This window comes from Oncorhynchus clarkii, chromosome 6, assembly GCF_045791955.1.
Source record: "Oncorhynchus clarkii lewisi isolate Uvic-CL-2024 chromosome 6, UVic_Ocla_1.0, whole genome shotgun sequence".
Taxonomy (NCBI): Eukaryota; Metazoa; Chordata; class Actinopteri; order Salmoniformes; family Salmonidae; genus Oncorhynchus; species Oncorhynchus clarkii.
Window position 1 is genome coordinate 65648747 of NC_092152.1, and position 15751 is coordinate 65664497.

Consider the following 15751-nt stretch of genomic DNA (forward strand, 5'->3'; position numbering starts at 1 on the left):
TTTTCCGTGGGCTTTCGGAACATTCCAATACGTGGGGTGGTGGGGGGGATATTTTTAGAAAGCCCTAATATGGGCCACATACCACAGACTCTCAAATTATCCCATCCAGCTTAGCCCTCAGTTTAAACCTTCCTTTTTAATTCCAGTAATTACAGGCTCCAATTTATACGGAGCCGTGGACACAAAGGGCCTGTTTAATGCAAACCAGTTTTGATTTGGGTGAAGTGTCCCAAGGATCTCCCACATCTTACAGCCTGTTTATGCTGACTTGATGATTTATTTTCTCCCCAAAAAGGTTAAAATAAAATGCTGCTATTCGCATCACATTTCTTTTGGGAGGAATACATTTTTATTTTTTTCCTTTCTTCATCCTTGCATAATCTGCCAGGCTGAGCCGAAGGCTGAGGCTGTGGCTGAGCTCAAGGGCCTGCTGTGCTGTGGGGTTCTGCCTGACTGTCTGGTTGTCATTCACTCTACTCTACAAGGACTGGAAATCCAACACGTCACAAAGGCTGTGACATTGTCAAGTGGGGAGCCAACCTGTGCTGCAGTGAGCTAGGCCTCAGAACCATTTACTTATCATCCACTAATCAAATTTGTGGGTTGTGAAATGCAGTAATAATTCTTGTCAATTTGTGAACATATTTTTTCGCCACTACACATGTCTGGAGTGATGGGAGCTGCCTGTTTAGTGAGGGCCAGCAGGGCTCTGTGTTCCGGGGGTGAGATTGTGTTGTACAGTGGCTTGCGAAAGTATTCACCCCCTTGGCACTTGTTCTATTTTGTTGCTTTACAACCTGGAATTAAAATATTTTTGGGGGGTTTGTATCATTTGATTTACAAAACATGCCTACCACTTAGAAGATGCTAAATATATATTTTTTCTGTGAAACAAACAAGAAATAAGACAAAAAGACTGAAACCTAGAGCATGCATAACTATTCACCCCCCCCCCCCCCCCCAAAGTCAATACTTTGTAGAGCCACCTTTTGCAGCAATTACAGCTGCAAGTCTCTTGGGGTATGTCTCTATAAGCTTGGCACATCTAGCCACTGGGATTTCTGCCCATTCTTCAAGGCAAAACTGCTCCAGCTCCTTCAAGTTGGATGGGTTCCGCTGGTGTACAGCAATCTTTAAGTCATACCAGAGATTCTCAATTGGATTGAGGTCTGGGCTTTGACTAGGCCATTCCAAGACATTTAAATGTTTCCCCTTAAACCACTCAAGTGTTGCTTTAGCAGTATGTTTAGGGTCATTGTCCTGCTGGTAGGTGAACCTCCGCCCCAGTCTCAAATCTCTGGAAGACAAACAGGTTTCCCTCAAGAATTTCCCTGTATTTAGCACCATCCATCATTCCTTCAATTCTGACCAGTTTCCCAGTCCCTGCCAATGAAAACATCCCCACAGCTTGATGCTGCCACCACAACGCTTCACTGTGGGGATGTTGTTCTCGGGGTGATGAGAGGTGTTGTGTTTACGCCAGACATAGCATTTTCCTTGATGGCCAAAAAACTCAATTTTAGTCTCATCTGACCAGAGAACCTTCTTCCATATGTTTGGGGAGTCTCCCACATGCCTTTAGGCGAACACCAAACGTGTTTGCTTCTTTTTTTCTTTATTAGTGGCTTTTCTCTGGCCACTCTTCTGTAAGGCCCAGCTCTGTGGAGTGTACGGCTTAAAGTGGTCCTATCAGATACTCCAATCTCCGCTGTGGAGCTTTGCAGCTCCTTCAGGATTATCTTTGGTCTTTTTGTTGCCTCTGATTAATGCCCTCCTTGCTTGGTCTGTGAGTTTTGGTGGGCAGCCCTCTCTTGGCAGGTTTGTTCTGGTGACATATTCTTTACATTTTTTAATAATGGATTTAAATGGTGCTCCATGGGATGTTCAAAGTTTCACATATTTTTTTATAACCCAACCCTGAACTGTAGTCGTCCACAACTTTGTCCCTGACCTGTTTGGAGAGCTCCTTGGTCTTCATGGTGCCGCTTGCTTGGTGGTGCCGCCTGCTTAGTGGTGTTGCAGACTCTGGGGCCTTTCAGAACAGGTGTATATATACTGAGATCGTGTGACAGACACTTAGATTGCTCACAGGTGGACTTGATATAACTAATTATGTGACTTCTGAAGGTAACTGGTTGCAGCAGATCTTATTCAGGGACTTCATAGTAAAGGGGGTGAATACATATGCACATATCGCTTTTCAGTTTTTTTCTTTTTGACATTTCTTTAAAATTTCACTTCACCAATTTGGACTATATTGTGTATGTCCATTACATGAAATCCAAATAAAAAGCTAGTTAAATTACAGGTTGTAATGCAACAAAATAGGACAAACCCCAAGGGGGATGAATACTTTTGCAAGGCACTGTACATATTTAATCCTCCCCAGTCGTATTACCATATACAGTATGTCAACTTTCTACAGTAAAGCAAAGTTAAGGGAAGGAAAAAAACTGTCTGTTCCTTTCACCATTTTGGCACATGATAAAGTGGAAGGCAGGCAGACAGACAATGTAATATAAACTCTTCACTCTGCTTTCAGACAAAACATTATTTTCCACCTTAGGTGTGAGTGCAGGATGTCAGGGCCCATCTATTTCGGTCAAGTGTGAGACAGTGCCACTGGCATGTGGGCAGAGTGCCCCGTCTGTTTCAGTGGCACAGAGAACACCCAGCGTTACCCCAGCTCTGCCCAGTGAGGATGAACCCAGCCTGGGGCACTAGGAGGCCACTCTCAGCCTCTCCGCCTCCACAGGCCAGGCCCAGCGTGTCCTACAGATTGTGTTACATATTTTAATCAGTGTGGTATTTGTAAATATCCTGGCTACATGTCTGGGCATGAGTGGTGGAGACACCGCTCCAGTCCGGCTCCACTATAACCTTGCTCTCTGTCTCTCTCTAGGCCCAGAGGCTGCTGGGACGGCGGCCGGGGCCCTACCCTACCCTGATCGAGCGTCAACACGGCCTGCTCCCTCCGGCCCTCCTAATGGTCGACCTGGGAGCAGAGCCTCACACCTCCCCTAAGCGTTGAAAAAACATTTGTCTTAGTTACTGTAGGATCTCTCACTACAAAGGCCTTGCAGACAGGAAACCTGCAATAAAAACATCAGCGGATCCCAGGAACCATTCATAAAGCAAGGGGCTTTCACTAGGGCCAGAGAGACAGGCGTTTGGAGAGGGTTCTCAATTGGTCTATTCTATCCTAGCTTTTTAATTTGATTAAAAACACAATAATGTCTCCTCCTTTTTCACCCTCCTATATTACACTATTTGCCAAGAGCAGTTATACTGCAAAAGGACAGAAAATAAGAGTTAAGCTTGTATAAAACCAATAGAATATATTGTTTGTTTTGCCCATTTACTTTCCAATAGCCTAACACTTGAGAATGGAGTGGAGTCTTTGTGTAAATAAAGGCACAGTGTGTTTGGGGACAGAGCAGTGTGATGAGCTCCAGTTGTGTGGGTGTGTGAATGCGTGGGTGAATGGTATGTGTTTGTTTACGTCTTAGTGTGTGTGTGTGTGATTGTGTTAGCCGTCTATGTAGCCATGCCAGGTTGGGTTAAACACAGAGTAGCCCTAGCCTAGCCGCAGACACACAGGATAGGTGCCTAAGTGGAATCAGGCCTGTTAGATTTATGGCCATTTGTTCAGAGAGTGTTCATCCATTGGCTATTATGGAATGATTAGAGGAGAAGGTGAAGCTCCAAGTCCAGCGAAAATCAATACGGCTGTCGAGAACGATTCTGCCTTTCCCGCCCCGAGGAGTATTAACACCAAACCTCTGTCTCCTCACACTTCTTCATCCCTCTCCTAGTGATTTCACCCCTTATCCTCCTTACCCGGACCCACCTGCCATGTTCTAGCCCCCCCACTCCTCTGTATGGGCCCTGTGAACAGAAGGGTTAGACAACAGGGCCATCATTCATGACTGGTGGAAGAGGCTAGCAGCGGAGCAGAATCCAGAGATCTGCAGTGGAATACCGTGGAGGAATGTAACGTTAGGAAGGAAGAAGAGAAGAGGGACGAACGGTGGAAGGGGAGAACGGTAGGGTGAAAGGAAGGATGAGAGGTGAAGATGAGGCACGTACCTTGTAAAGCTTGAGGCTGGCCTCGTGGCGGGAGTTGATGGTATGCATGCGTAGCTTCTCCAGGCTGTTAGTGTAGTAGTCGCAGGCGTTGCACTTCAGGTGCACCGGGTTGCCGATGGCCACGCACTTCAAGCGCCACTCGTTGCCCTTACCCCCCTCCTTGATGTGGGCCACCAGCTGGTACTTCTGCACATGCTTGTCGGTCTTGCAGTGCAGCTGGAAGTTGGCCTTCAGCTGTGTGGTGTAACGGCACAGCTTGCACTGGTGCGAGTCGCCCACCACGGCGCGCCACTCCTCCTCGGGCAGGCTGCGCTCAGCACCCATGTGCATGCCCAGCACGTCCAGGTTGTCGGTGGTAAAGCGGTTGCACACGGCACACTGGAACAGCTTGAGGGAGGGGTCACTGGTCTGCGACAAGCTCTCCCCCAGGGTCATCAGCTCCTCAGACACCAACTGACCACCAACGCCGCCCAGCCGCACGTCCATGGGGATCTCCCCACCTACTGAGCACCGGGGACGGAAAGAGAGAAAGAGGGAGAGGAGGGAAGAGAGAGAGAAATTGTGTGTGTGAGAGAGAGAGAGAGAGAGAGAGAGAGAGAGAGAGAGAGAGAGACAGAGAGAGAGAGAGACAGAGAGAGAGAGAGAGCGAGAGACAGAGAGAGAGAGAGACAGAGAGAGAGAGAGAGAGAGAGAGAGAGAGAGAGAGAGAGAAAGTGCTTAGACGGTTACACGCACACGGTCAGTTGGTTATTTTCTAATTTCACAAGCTTTGAATTCTAAGTACAGCTTTCAGGGATTATTCCTATCTAGCCATCACTCTATTTCACTTTGTGTTACATGTACTTTTCTGGACATCAGGAGTTATTTAGAGTTTCTTAGAGGGGTGGAAGCATTGGGTTTTCCAAAGGGGCTCTCAGTTCTTTGAGCCTCCCTCAGCATGGGAAATGTCCTAGGAAAAGTGGCTCTCAGTTCTTTGAGCCTCCCTCAGCATGGAAAATGTCCTAGGAAAAGGGGCTCTCAGTTCTTTGAGCCTCCCTCAGCATGGAAAATGTCCTAGGAAAAGGGGCTCTCAGTTCTTTGAGCCTCCCTCAGCATGGGAAATGTCCTAGGAAAAGGGGCTCTCAGTTCTTTGAGCCTCCCTCAGCATGGGAAATGTCCTAGGAAAAGGGGCTCTCAGTTCTTTGAGCCTCCCTCAGCATGGGAAATGTCCTAGGAAAAGGGGCTCTCAGTTCTTTGAGCCTCCATCAGCATGGGAAATGTCCTAGGAAAAGGGGCTCTCAGTTCTTTGAGCCTACCTCAGCATGGGAAATGTCCTAGGAAAAGGGGCTCTCAGTTCTTTGAGCCTCCCTCAGCATGGGAAATGTCCTAGGAAAAGGGGCTCTCAGTTCTTTGAGCCTCCCTCAGCATGGGAAATGTCCTAGGAAAAGGGGCTCTCAGTTCTTTGAGCCTCCCTCAGCATGGAAAATGTCCTAGGAAAAGGGGCTCTCAGTTCTTTGAGCCTCCCTCAGCATGGAAAATGTCATAGGAAAAGGGGCTCTCAGTTCTTTGAGCCTCCCTCAGCATGGGAAATGTCCTAGGAAAAGGGGCTCTCAGTTCTTTGAGCCTCCCTCAGCATGGGAAATGTCCTAGGAAAAGGGGCTCTCAGTTCTTTGAGCCTCCCTCAGCATGGGAAATGTCCTAGGAAAAGGGGCTCTCAGTTCTTTGAGCCTCCCTCAGCATGGAAAATGTCCTAGGAAAAGGGGCTCTCAGTTCTTTGAGCCTCCCTCAGCATGGGAAATGTCCTAGGAAAAGTGTAAGGTGTGCGGTTCAACTCTCAACAAAGAGCCATGTTTGTCTCTGCAGTCAAAGTGGATTTGCTCTCTAGTTCCAATACCCCTCTGAGGATAATGTGCATGTGTGTATTTATGTACCTAATTTGATTAAATCAAGATTATCCTTCCTTTGAGCCGAGAGAAAGAAAGTCTGAATTTTTTCGCAGGGTGCAGAAACACTACACTGCCAGAGTAAGGATATACACGTCGTCCTGTTTGGACTGGTGCACTTTCACGGCCCGGCACTAAATCAACTCCAGAGGCCGTGAGCTCCGCAGAAAAAGAAAGTTATTCTATCATTACAAGAGAACTAAAAGTTCCCAAGCATACATTACTGTAAATCAAATCCAGTGCCCTTGTTCACAGAATAATAATACAAAAAATCCACTTTTCTCTTTGGATTCTCCTGCCTTTTTCGACTTCGCATAGCTGCTAAATCGATACAGACACCTACCAGATGAATCCTACTCGGTACTGAGTGAAGGGGGGAAGTAAAAGAACAACGCATCCAGATCCAACAACAGAAACAACCATATCTACAGTCTGAAAAGGAGGAGGGAAAAAACGAAAAGGCGGTAAAAATGAGGTAAGAGTGGCTGGGGAGTTTTTTGCTCGCTGATCTTTAATCTATCACTGCCCAGACTGAGAGCACCGGCTGACCCCGCCTGGCTTTACACTAAATTAATTCCAGCAGCCTCTTTTTATTTATTGCTGCAGTATGCAGCCTGCTCTCTGACTTTTCTCCATTACCTGAGTTTTTATAGCCGGGAGGGGGAGACCTCTGCGAAGCCCTCTGAAATCACTCACAGATCCACCTCTCCAACCTTCTCTCTTTCTCTCTCTCAGTCACCTCACTAGTTACTACCCCTATCTCTTCCTCTCCTTTCCTCATCTTTATTCTTTCATTCCTGTGCGGCTCTCGCACTCTTTTCCACTGTAGACTCCATGCTCCGACACAGACACAGTGATTACCTCTGCCTTCACGGCTGTGTGAGAATAGGTTCAGTCTGCGGTCCTACATGTGTTTTAGATGTAAGCAGGCCTCTGTTAAATATAACCTAGAATATTTTGACTGAAACGTTGTCAGTCCGTATCAATGTTTAGGGAAAGGGAGGCAGGACGCTGCGGAAATATTTTCAAAAAACATTAAAAGGCTTGAGATAAACACACATCATTGGGAAATCTTGGAAACTCTAGTCTTTGACATAAGCAGAGTCCAAGTCCAGGCTGTGAATATATTAATGTGTCTCTACAGGGCTTGGTGGAACTTCCAAAAGATTAGTGGTGGACCAGCTTTTCTAGATTTTCAGAGAGCTCTACCTAAGATGCTGCAGCATTCAGGCAGTATATTGGACAACAAAGTAGAGCACACAATAGCTAAGGCCCCCCCACCCCCCCCATTCTCTGTATCTGCAGCAGCTCAGTCCTGGGGATAAGGATTACCAGGAGGGTGAGATCATGTGAGGTCAGGATTTGTCATCTCCCTCTCTGTCTAACAATGTCCTCAAAAGTCAGAAATACACAGTGGAAAAGAGGACTAAAGGGAGGGAGGTACAGACGATACTGTCCTCGAGCTGCACAGACAGAGTTACGATGGCAGAGTGGTGTGTGTGTGTGATGGAGTGTATCGGTGTGTACAGTCAATCTAAATGTGTGTGGCTCGGGATGACACTGTGGTGGTTTTAGGGCTGAGAGTAATGTCTCGTCATTGCCTCCCTGTAACATGCTTATTAAACGTTCCCTCACAGGAAAATGAACCAGATGGCAAGAGAGGGGATAAAAAATTAGTCACAGCAATCAATTCTTGTTCGTGTCTTTGAACCGGCGACAGTTGGAGACAAGTCTGTACAAACTGTGGGGTTGTAACTGGCACGCCAAACACTCAGCTATGCCGCTGAATTACCCATACTGGGCCCTCTACTCCTCCCTTCTTTGACCAAGATAAAATTTATAGCTGCAATTACAACGTTGGGGGAAAAAAGAGAGCTCCAGTGGCGGAGTTCAGTGGCAGTTTGGAAATAATGACATGAAAACGCTGATGTTCAGAGGAGGCCTGGAGGACATGGGCGAACAAGAGGAAGGCTCACTGAGCTGCTCTCTCTCTCTCTCTTCCTCTCTCTCTCACACTGCCTATTGTGAGGAAAACAAGGTATCACAGGGGGACTTTCCCAGTCAGTGTGACCCAGATAGAGAGACATAGACGGGAAATGTAAACTAAACTCATAGGTTTGTAATGAAGTGAAGTGTGGATGTGTGAGTTTGGGGGGCATATTTGAGGCTATATAGGGGCTTTCAGAGAAGTTCTACCTACATTGCTTAATAACTGATGGAGACAAAAAAAAGCTCTCATAACTCTAATGGCTTGGGTCGTTTTTTAACCAGGGTCCGCTTTCTCTAAAATCAACACAAAAAGTCCCTAACTGAAGCTCCACCAATAGCTTCACTAGCCATTATAGGTCCACTCTTCTCAGCCGAGCCGGAGTGAAACCCTATCCTAATACCAAGGCCACAGTCTGGAGAGGATCCTCTCTTTTCCTGGGAAGATATCGATTCAGCTCCAACTAGACAGAACATGGCATGGAAGTCATTGTGCCTGGCACATTGGTGAGAGAGAAACTGTCATATGGTAACAACTAACAAGTCGTCTGCTACACTAAGACAGAAAGGCATTGTTGTGAGTTAGGTCCACCCTCTAGAAATCTCGTGTTTTATACACTGCCGTTGTTTCACCTCCCCTCTTTTATCTGTATCTCTCAATGGGGCTCTTTGCTTGGAAAGAGGGTGAATGATGTTAAGTTCAGTAGGGCAGGTGTACCTTTGGGCAACAGAAACAGAAAGAAAAAGAGAGCTGCCAACATGAAAGATAGGATTGTGTGTATACAGTGTGTGTGAGAGGGAGGGAGGGCTAATGTGTTCCCTGGTTAACCCTTGCCTGCATGTTGGTTCAGAGAAAAGGCTGCTCTGCTGTTTCTCATGGGGATAACTAAACTATAAATCATTGAATGTAAATATAAAATGACTTACCATTCATGCATTCATTTACTGGCCACGCTACACACATTCAGTAAATAAATGAACACAATTAGCCTATGTCTAAATGGGTTAAAAAGTGAAACATTTTTTTGTTTAATCAAAGCTGAATCTTCCATTTAGTCACATACTGTTTATAACTGTGTGTTTCATGTTTAAAAATAAACAGCTGGCAGCAGTGAGAGCGATCCCACCCCTTGTGAACTCGTACTGAACTGCAGTCTGCCTTCTCTGTGGTGACCTGAGGCAGTACTGAGGGAAGAGCCAGAATGGCTCCCACTGTTCCACTGTTGCAGAGGCAGACTGAGAGAGCTCACCTAGTTGGGGGGCCAAGGCGGCCATGTTGGGGTCCAGGTGGAAGCCTCCCAGCAGGAACTGGGCCTCAGCTCCAGCCGGGTCCATCTTGAGGCCTGGAGGCAGGCTCATGTTCTGGGTCAGGTAGTACTGGTAGAGCTCGGCCTCGGAGGGAGAGGGCATGGCCCCCAGGCCCAGCCGACCATGCTGCATCTGGGTCACATTCTGTTGCAGCAGCATCATGTTGTGCATGTGCTTCTCGCTGGTCATGTGGATGCGTAGGTTCCGCGCCACGTTGGTCTCGTAGTCGCATACCTCGCAACGCCACGTGGGCTTGCTTTTTGGCTTGGTGGGCGAGGGGGAACCGCAGGGCCCCGTCATGTGAGTGGAGGACTGGGTGGGGTGGTGGTGGTGGGGCGGGTGGTGGGTGCTGGCCTGGGTCACAGAGGGCACGGTCACCACTCCGACCCCTCCAGGGTGCTGGCCAAACACCTGCTGCTCGGCGGAGGGGATGGAGCCTCCGTTCTGCAGGGTCTGCATGTTGTTCAGATGCTTGTCCGACTGCATGTGGATGCTCAGGTTGCCCTTGGTGGTGGTCGAGTAGTTACACACCTAGAAAATAGAGAACGGATGTTCATTTTTGCTCATGTTGTAAAGTGGAAATCTTTGTTGCCTCTAACTTATTGTCCATGAAATATAAATCATATCATGACATGTTGATTGATATGTCATATCAGTCAACATGTCAACATATCAACATATTTCACATTGTGCTAAAGTTCTATTCAAAGTCCTACCACCTGTCAGTATACTAGTCATTAGGCTGAGGTCAGTACTTCAACTGACTAGGTTGGATCTTCAACTGACTAGGTTGAAGTACTGACCTCGCAGCGGAAGGGCTTGTATCCGCAGGTGTAGCTCTCTCCTCGGGCCAGACGCGGGTGGCTCTGGCCACTGCTGCAGTACACACAGGAGCCACCGGAGTCTGGGTGCTTCTCCTTCATGTGGGCCTCCAGGGTCTGCTGGTACTTGTAATGCCAGTTGCACTTGGGACACTTGAGTGTCTTGCACGAGTTGCGCGAGTGCATCATGGTCATGTGCCCGCCCAGGGACCGCGAGGAGCCCAGGACGGTGTCGCATTTGGGGCATTCCACCCCACTTCCTCCAGGCCCGTGGTTCTGAGGGCACTCACCGCCACCGCCCATTTCACAGGACCCCCCTGGGTGGGGGTGTGGGTGAGAGTGGGTGTGGGCTGAGGGGTGGAGGTGGTGGTGGTGATGGTGTAGGTGGTGATGGTGCAGAAGGGCTCCGCTGTCCTCCTCTCCCTCTGCCGGGCAATCATTTGGTTCAGGAGCTGTGGCACTATCTCGATTGGCACTTTCGTCTGCGGAGGCGTTGGAGGCCAGAGGTGAGGAGGTGCCTGCTGCGACGTCCTCGCTCCCTCTGCTGGCTGCAGCTGCCATCGCCATGGGGACAGTGGGCCCCTGGCAGTTAAAGCTCAGAGGGAGCTCCGAGGTCCTCCCCCCACCGTCTGCCGCCGAGCCCTCTTCCCTGACAGAGGAAGAAGAAGTGGAAGCTGGGGCTTTGCTGTTGAGCGTGGGGCTGGCTGCAGATGGGCAGGCAGTAGGCTGGAGAGCGCTACTAGGCATCAATAAAGGAGATTTGGAAATGCTTTGGTTTGATACAGCCGGTTCCCCCACTTTTCCACCGCCACTGCTACTGTTACCAACACAGGCCAGCGGAGTTCCTTCTTCCTCCACCTCGTCTTCCTCTTCCTCTAATAACAGTTCCTCCTCTTCTTCCGAGCCCCCCTCCTGGCTAGCCAAGCGTACCTTGCCTTCTCGCCCCTCCTTGTCCCCGTGCTCCCGCCTGCGGATCCCCTCTTTCCCAGCAGGCCCCTCTGTTCTCCCTCCCTGCTTGGGCAGGGCGTTGGAGTCTTTGGCAGGGCCTGGGGTTGAGGTAAGAGCAGGTGCTTTGGGGTTGCCCAGCCCCCCCAGAGCGAGGAGGGAGCCTTGCTGCTGCTGGAGGCCAGAGGAATCAGAGTCTTTATTCAGGAGGGCCTCGCTGCCCCCACTGCTGCTCCCTGCCTCCAGGTGGACCCCACTGAAAGTGCCGTAGAAGCTCTGGCCAGAGTTCATGGGGACCATGGTGGGTGGCGCCGGCACAGGAGAGCTCTTGTTTTTTGGTTCCAGGAAGCTAATGAGGGGCTCTTTGTCCTTCCCGATGCCCTGGATGATGGCAGACGCCTTATTGTCCCCCAGCATCCGCCTCTCGTCCTCACATAGGGTCATGCGGTGGTCGTGGACGGCATGGGTGGCGAAAGACCGCGGGTAGCCGAAGGACAGTTTGCAGAGAAAACACATGAGGATGGGCTTTCCCTTGCCATAGAGGGCCAGCCCATCAAATTTGGAGAAATCCACGTTGTTGGGAACATCTTTGGATACGCAGGACTTCTTGGCAGACCCGTCGCTGTTCAGGTAATCCTTGTTGCTTTTGTGCCGCACATCGAAGACGCGGAAACTGTGCAGGACAGGACTGAGGCCTGCCAGGGTGGAGGTATTGGGGAAACCTTGGTCTGAGGAACCAAACCACTTCCCGAACGACGAGGCTATGTGGAACGTGTTGATGATCTGAGGGTACACCGAGGATGAGGTCCCAGCAGGTTCCCCCAGCTTCCCCGCCACGGGGAGAGAGTTTGTGGGGAGCAGGCCGGGCACAGCACCCCCTCCGCTTTGGATCAGCTGGCTGAGACTTTCAACAATGTAGGCTGAGCCGTCCGGCTGGTAGACTATCTCTCCAGCCAGGTTCTCCACATCACTGTTCTCCTCTTCTTCCTCCTCCTCTCCTTCCTCACTCCCGCTCTCCGCCACACCCCTTCGTCGGTTGGGCTGCTGGCGTAGCAGCGTGGGCATGCCCCCTCCTCCAGGAGCTATGGGTACTCCGGGGAAGGGCTGCAGACTTGGGAAACAGCTGTCGATCTCCATCTCATCCAAGTCCTCCAATTCTTCTTCTTCCTCTCCGCAGCTCACTCCCTCCTGCTCTTCGTTGAACTCCTCTCTTCTGGGGTGCAGCTGGCCTGAGGCGGAGCTGTCGCTGTGGGCCAGGGGTGGGGTCCGGGTTGGATGCTGCTGCTGCTGTGGCTCTCTCACAGAGGGGTAGGGTGCAGAGAGAGACAGGGGCTCCAGGGAAGAGGGCTGGCTGATGGGAGGGACCTGCGAGTTAGAGTGATCGTTCCAGGTCTGCAGAGGGTAATGCTGCTGCTGCTGTTGCTGGGAGGTGGTGGAGGAGCCGAGCCCATCGTCTGTCCCAGAAACCACGGGAGACTCACAGCTGTCCATGCTGATGCCTACATGAGGTGTTCATCGCATCCAGGCCTGAAGACACAGAGAGAGGAGAGAGAGAGAGAGAGAGATTGGTAAGAGACTCTAATGGTAATGCATATATGAAAGGACCATGGTTATCAACAAGGACACACACATATGCACTCTCTCTCCCTGAGCTTGTACGAACTCCTTTCATAATCATAACCCATAGCATTGTTCTCATCCTAAGTACTTCCATATTTTACCCTCCCCTAATGCTCTCATCACGTAAAGGGGGATAAAAAGCACCTTCAAAGGAACATCTATCTATAGAACCCAGGCGAGAAGAACACATTTAATGTATAGTGCATCGGGTGAGAGCCAAAAGTGTGAGATCTAATTAGGTAAATGACAGAGGGCTCATTATGTTAGATTAGGTACTTAAACACAATACCTGAGACGAGCACTAATAAGTCGTCCCACGATTCATCTTCCTGCCATTTCAGGAAGTTACCATCTTTTATCTTCACCTTCCAAACAACACCCCTAATCTTACATTCTCCAAATCCTACATCCGTTTTTAATTAACTTCCAGTCAGAAAGAGGGAGAAACAGGCCTAACTTAATGGATAAAATAGATTCACTGTGCGATAATTAGACACAGAGAAACCACCCATCAGGACATGATACATTTACATAACTAGAGAAGAAGTGAAGGGTACTGCTGATAACTTCACAGCCATTTTACAGCCCTCTCCCTTCCTACTGAAATAAGAGAAATCATGCATAGAAAAACACATCACCCACTCCTCTCTCGTTGAGTGCACACAACGCAGTATGCAACGCAGGTAATTACTTGTATCCTCCCATACACACTCTCTCAAAGAGGAGGAGAGGAAAAAAGGCAATGTTTTCAGTAAAGCCCAAAATACACCATCTGGGTTGGGTCTGAAATGCAGCTGTGTTTAGATCTGGCATCCACCTCCTCGGTCAGCCTGGCTTCAAACACTCCAGCCATCCTCTGCCTCTGAAAGAATAAATGGGAGCTGTGCTTTCAGGAGCTGGCCATGCCCTGAGCTCCAGTGGCCCAGCAATACACAGGCCGCAATTTAGAGTGGCGAGGAGATAAAATGATAGCGCGAGATACTGCTGAGCTAATAATTGTATTAAAGGGATGCAGGCAGCATTGATTAGAGGGGGGCGACCGGGCTGAAACCAATAACTCTGGCCTGCCCTTTAACCCAGCCAGTACTGAATATTACATGAGCAAAGTTTCCCGGCACTATGCTCAGCCCAGCCGCCATGTCCCAGGTGATTAGCACATTCGCTGCCGCCACTTGATTTATTTACTTATTTACTTAGGGATGCAAATTGTAGTGATCAGACAGTGTGTCTTTACCCCCACCCCCTACCATATTAACTAGAGAGGGCTGGCCCACACTGGAGAGATTGATAATGTCTGCCTCGCTCTTCATTAATGTCTGATAGAAAATACCCCCCCCCCCCCCCCCCCCCCCCCCCCCCTATATGCACTTATGCTACTCAAACAACGGGCCAAGTCTTTTAGCATGCACTTTTTGACTGGATTTGCTAATTATAACCGTTAAGACCGTATGCCCCGAATGGAGGAGTGAATTCTAATCAGGTGTGATTAATGCACATAATTGGTTTGATAAGAAACCCCATATTGTATGTTTAACTGCATTATCTGAGCGTAAATGAAGGCAAGGCGGGTGTAGTAGTTGCAGGATCTTCCACTGAAAACAGTGAAGGTAGGCAACCATTTTGTGTCAGCCCATGTCCACCTGCTCTCATTGTTTGTACTCCACACAGACAGAGCCACACTGATGACCTCTCTGTTGCTTTGCATTCAGAATGAAAGATAGTAGGCTTATTAAGAGGATTACTTGATCCAGACAGACATGATTTGTAGCTGGCTGCCATATTGAGAGAGGGGATAGTAACCAGGTCAGTCTGAATTTACTATCTGCACCATTAATAAGAGAACGAACACTAGGCGCTCTGCAGACATTTAAACCAAATGGACTGAGGTAAACAAAACCACAGCGAATGATAAAATTTTTTTCAATCCATGCCTTGTCTAGCAGACAAATAAAATAACTAATTTATTCATTAAACAAAAGACACCTGGATCATATTTTGCAGCTAACTACAAAAAAAGGAACAAACTTTCCAGTGGGTGATTTGTCTAATGAGAAGAAGTAGCAATGAGATGAGCACCCATCCTGTCTGAACATGGATCTCCGTCACACCTTTTCCTGTAATCTGTTGTTCCATCAGCCCCTCCGCCAGATTCCACTGCCTGTCCTGACCATGCCCCGAACACTGTGCCCACATCACTGCCTGTCCTGACCATGCCCCGAACACTGTACCCACATCACTGCCTGCTACATGGGGCACATAGCTAGCCCACAGAGGGGTGGGGTGGAAAAACACACAACACACCAGCCTAAACTACTGCTTTACATCCCTCATTCACTACATTTCTCCAGTTCTTTGTCCAATATCCCTCTATGGCTCTCAGAGTCTAAACAGCAGTGCTAGCATGTAGCTACTGTATAACTGTATGTGTGTGCACTATCTATTAGCATCATGCCCTTGTAATGTGTCTAAAGCAATTAGAGTGGGAGAGGAGAGGAGGATGACCCCTGGCCAGTGATGGAGGCTGAGCCGTGGCCTGAGCCAGCTCAGCGTGTCCACTGCTTACTAGAAAACAGGATTGCTCTTTAAAATCAAGATGGTCTAATTCAATAACCTGTAGTGGTTACTGATGTGCAATGGGATTGTCTGGAGTCGGAGAGTCGCAGATGGGCCGGCTGATACAAAGCTATCTCCCTGTTTGTCTTCAGGAGGTCTGCTCGCTAAGCGACACCTGTTTAGAGCAGGAAAAGCTTGAATCTTTCAAAGGCACTAAATGAGGGAGATGGACAGACGCGCTGGAAGGACGAAGTATGGGGCAAAGTGTCTCTGTGCTGTAATAACCACACATTAAAATGATGAATCATGCCAGTAAAGGTAGTACCTGCAGTAAAGTATGTTAACATTAATGCCCAAGGTTAGGTACTGTACTATGCAAATGACTTGTACTTTCCTTTGCATATTGGTATCTGAGCTGCTGCTAAAGGAAAACAACAGGATTCCTGCCATAGCCTGTGCTTTCCAACCCTGTCCTTGTCCCCCCCCCCTCCCTCCATCTCTCACTCT

At 48.8% G+C, this 15751-nt stretch overlaps 1 protein-coding gene across 5 annotated transcripts in view; it reads right to left on the minus strand.

Moving 5' to 3' along the window:
- LOC139411454 (zinc finger homeobox protein 3-like) overlaps window positions 1–15751 on the minus strand; it is a 183648-nt gene that overhangs the window by 96258 nt on the left and 71639 nt on the right. For 2 of the 5 annotated variants that reach the window (XM_071157851.1, XM_071157850.1), the window contains exons 2-5: window positions 10109–12598; window positions 9248–9836; window positions 8925–8951; window positions 4090–4592 (exon numbers count right to left, since the gene is read on the minus strand). In XM_071157851.1, coding sequence (XP_071013952.1) covers window positions 4090–4592; window positions 8925–8951; window positions 9248–9836; window positions 10109–12562 — 3573 coding nt within the window. In that variant the 5' untranslated portion in view covers window positions 12563–12598. The remainder of the gene's footprint in view (window positions 1–4089; window positions 4593–8924; window positions 8952–9247; window positions 9837–10108; window positions 12599–15751) is intronic. The other 3 variants (XM_071157852.1, XM_071157853.1, XM_071157854.1) reach the window with 3 other exon arrangements.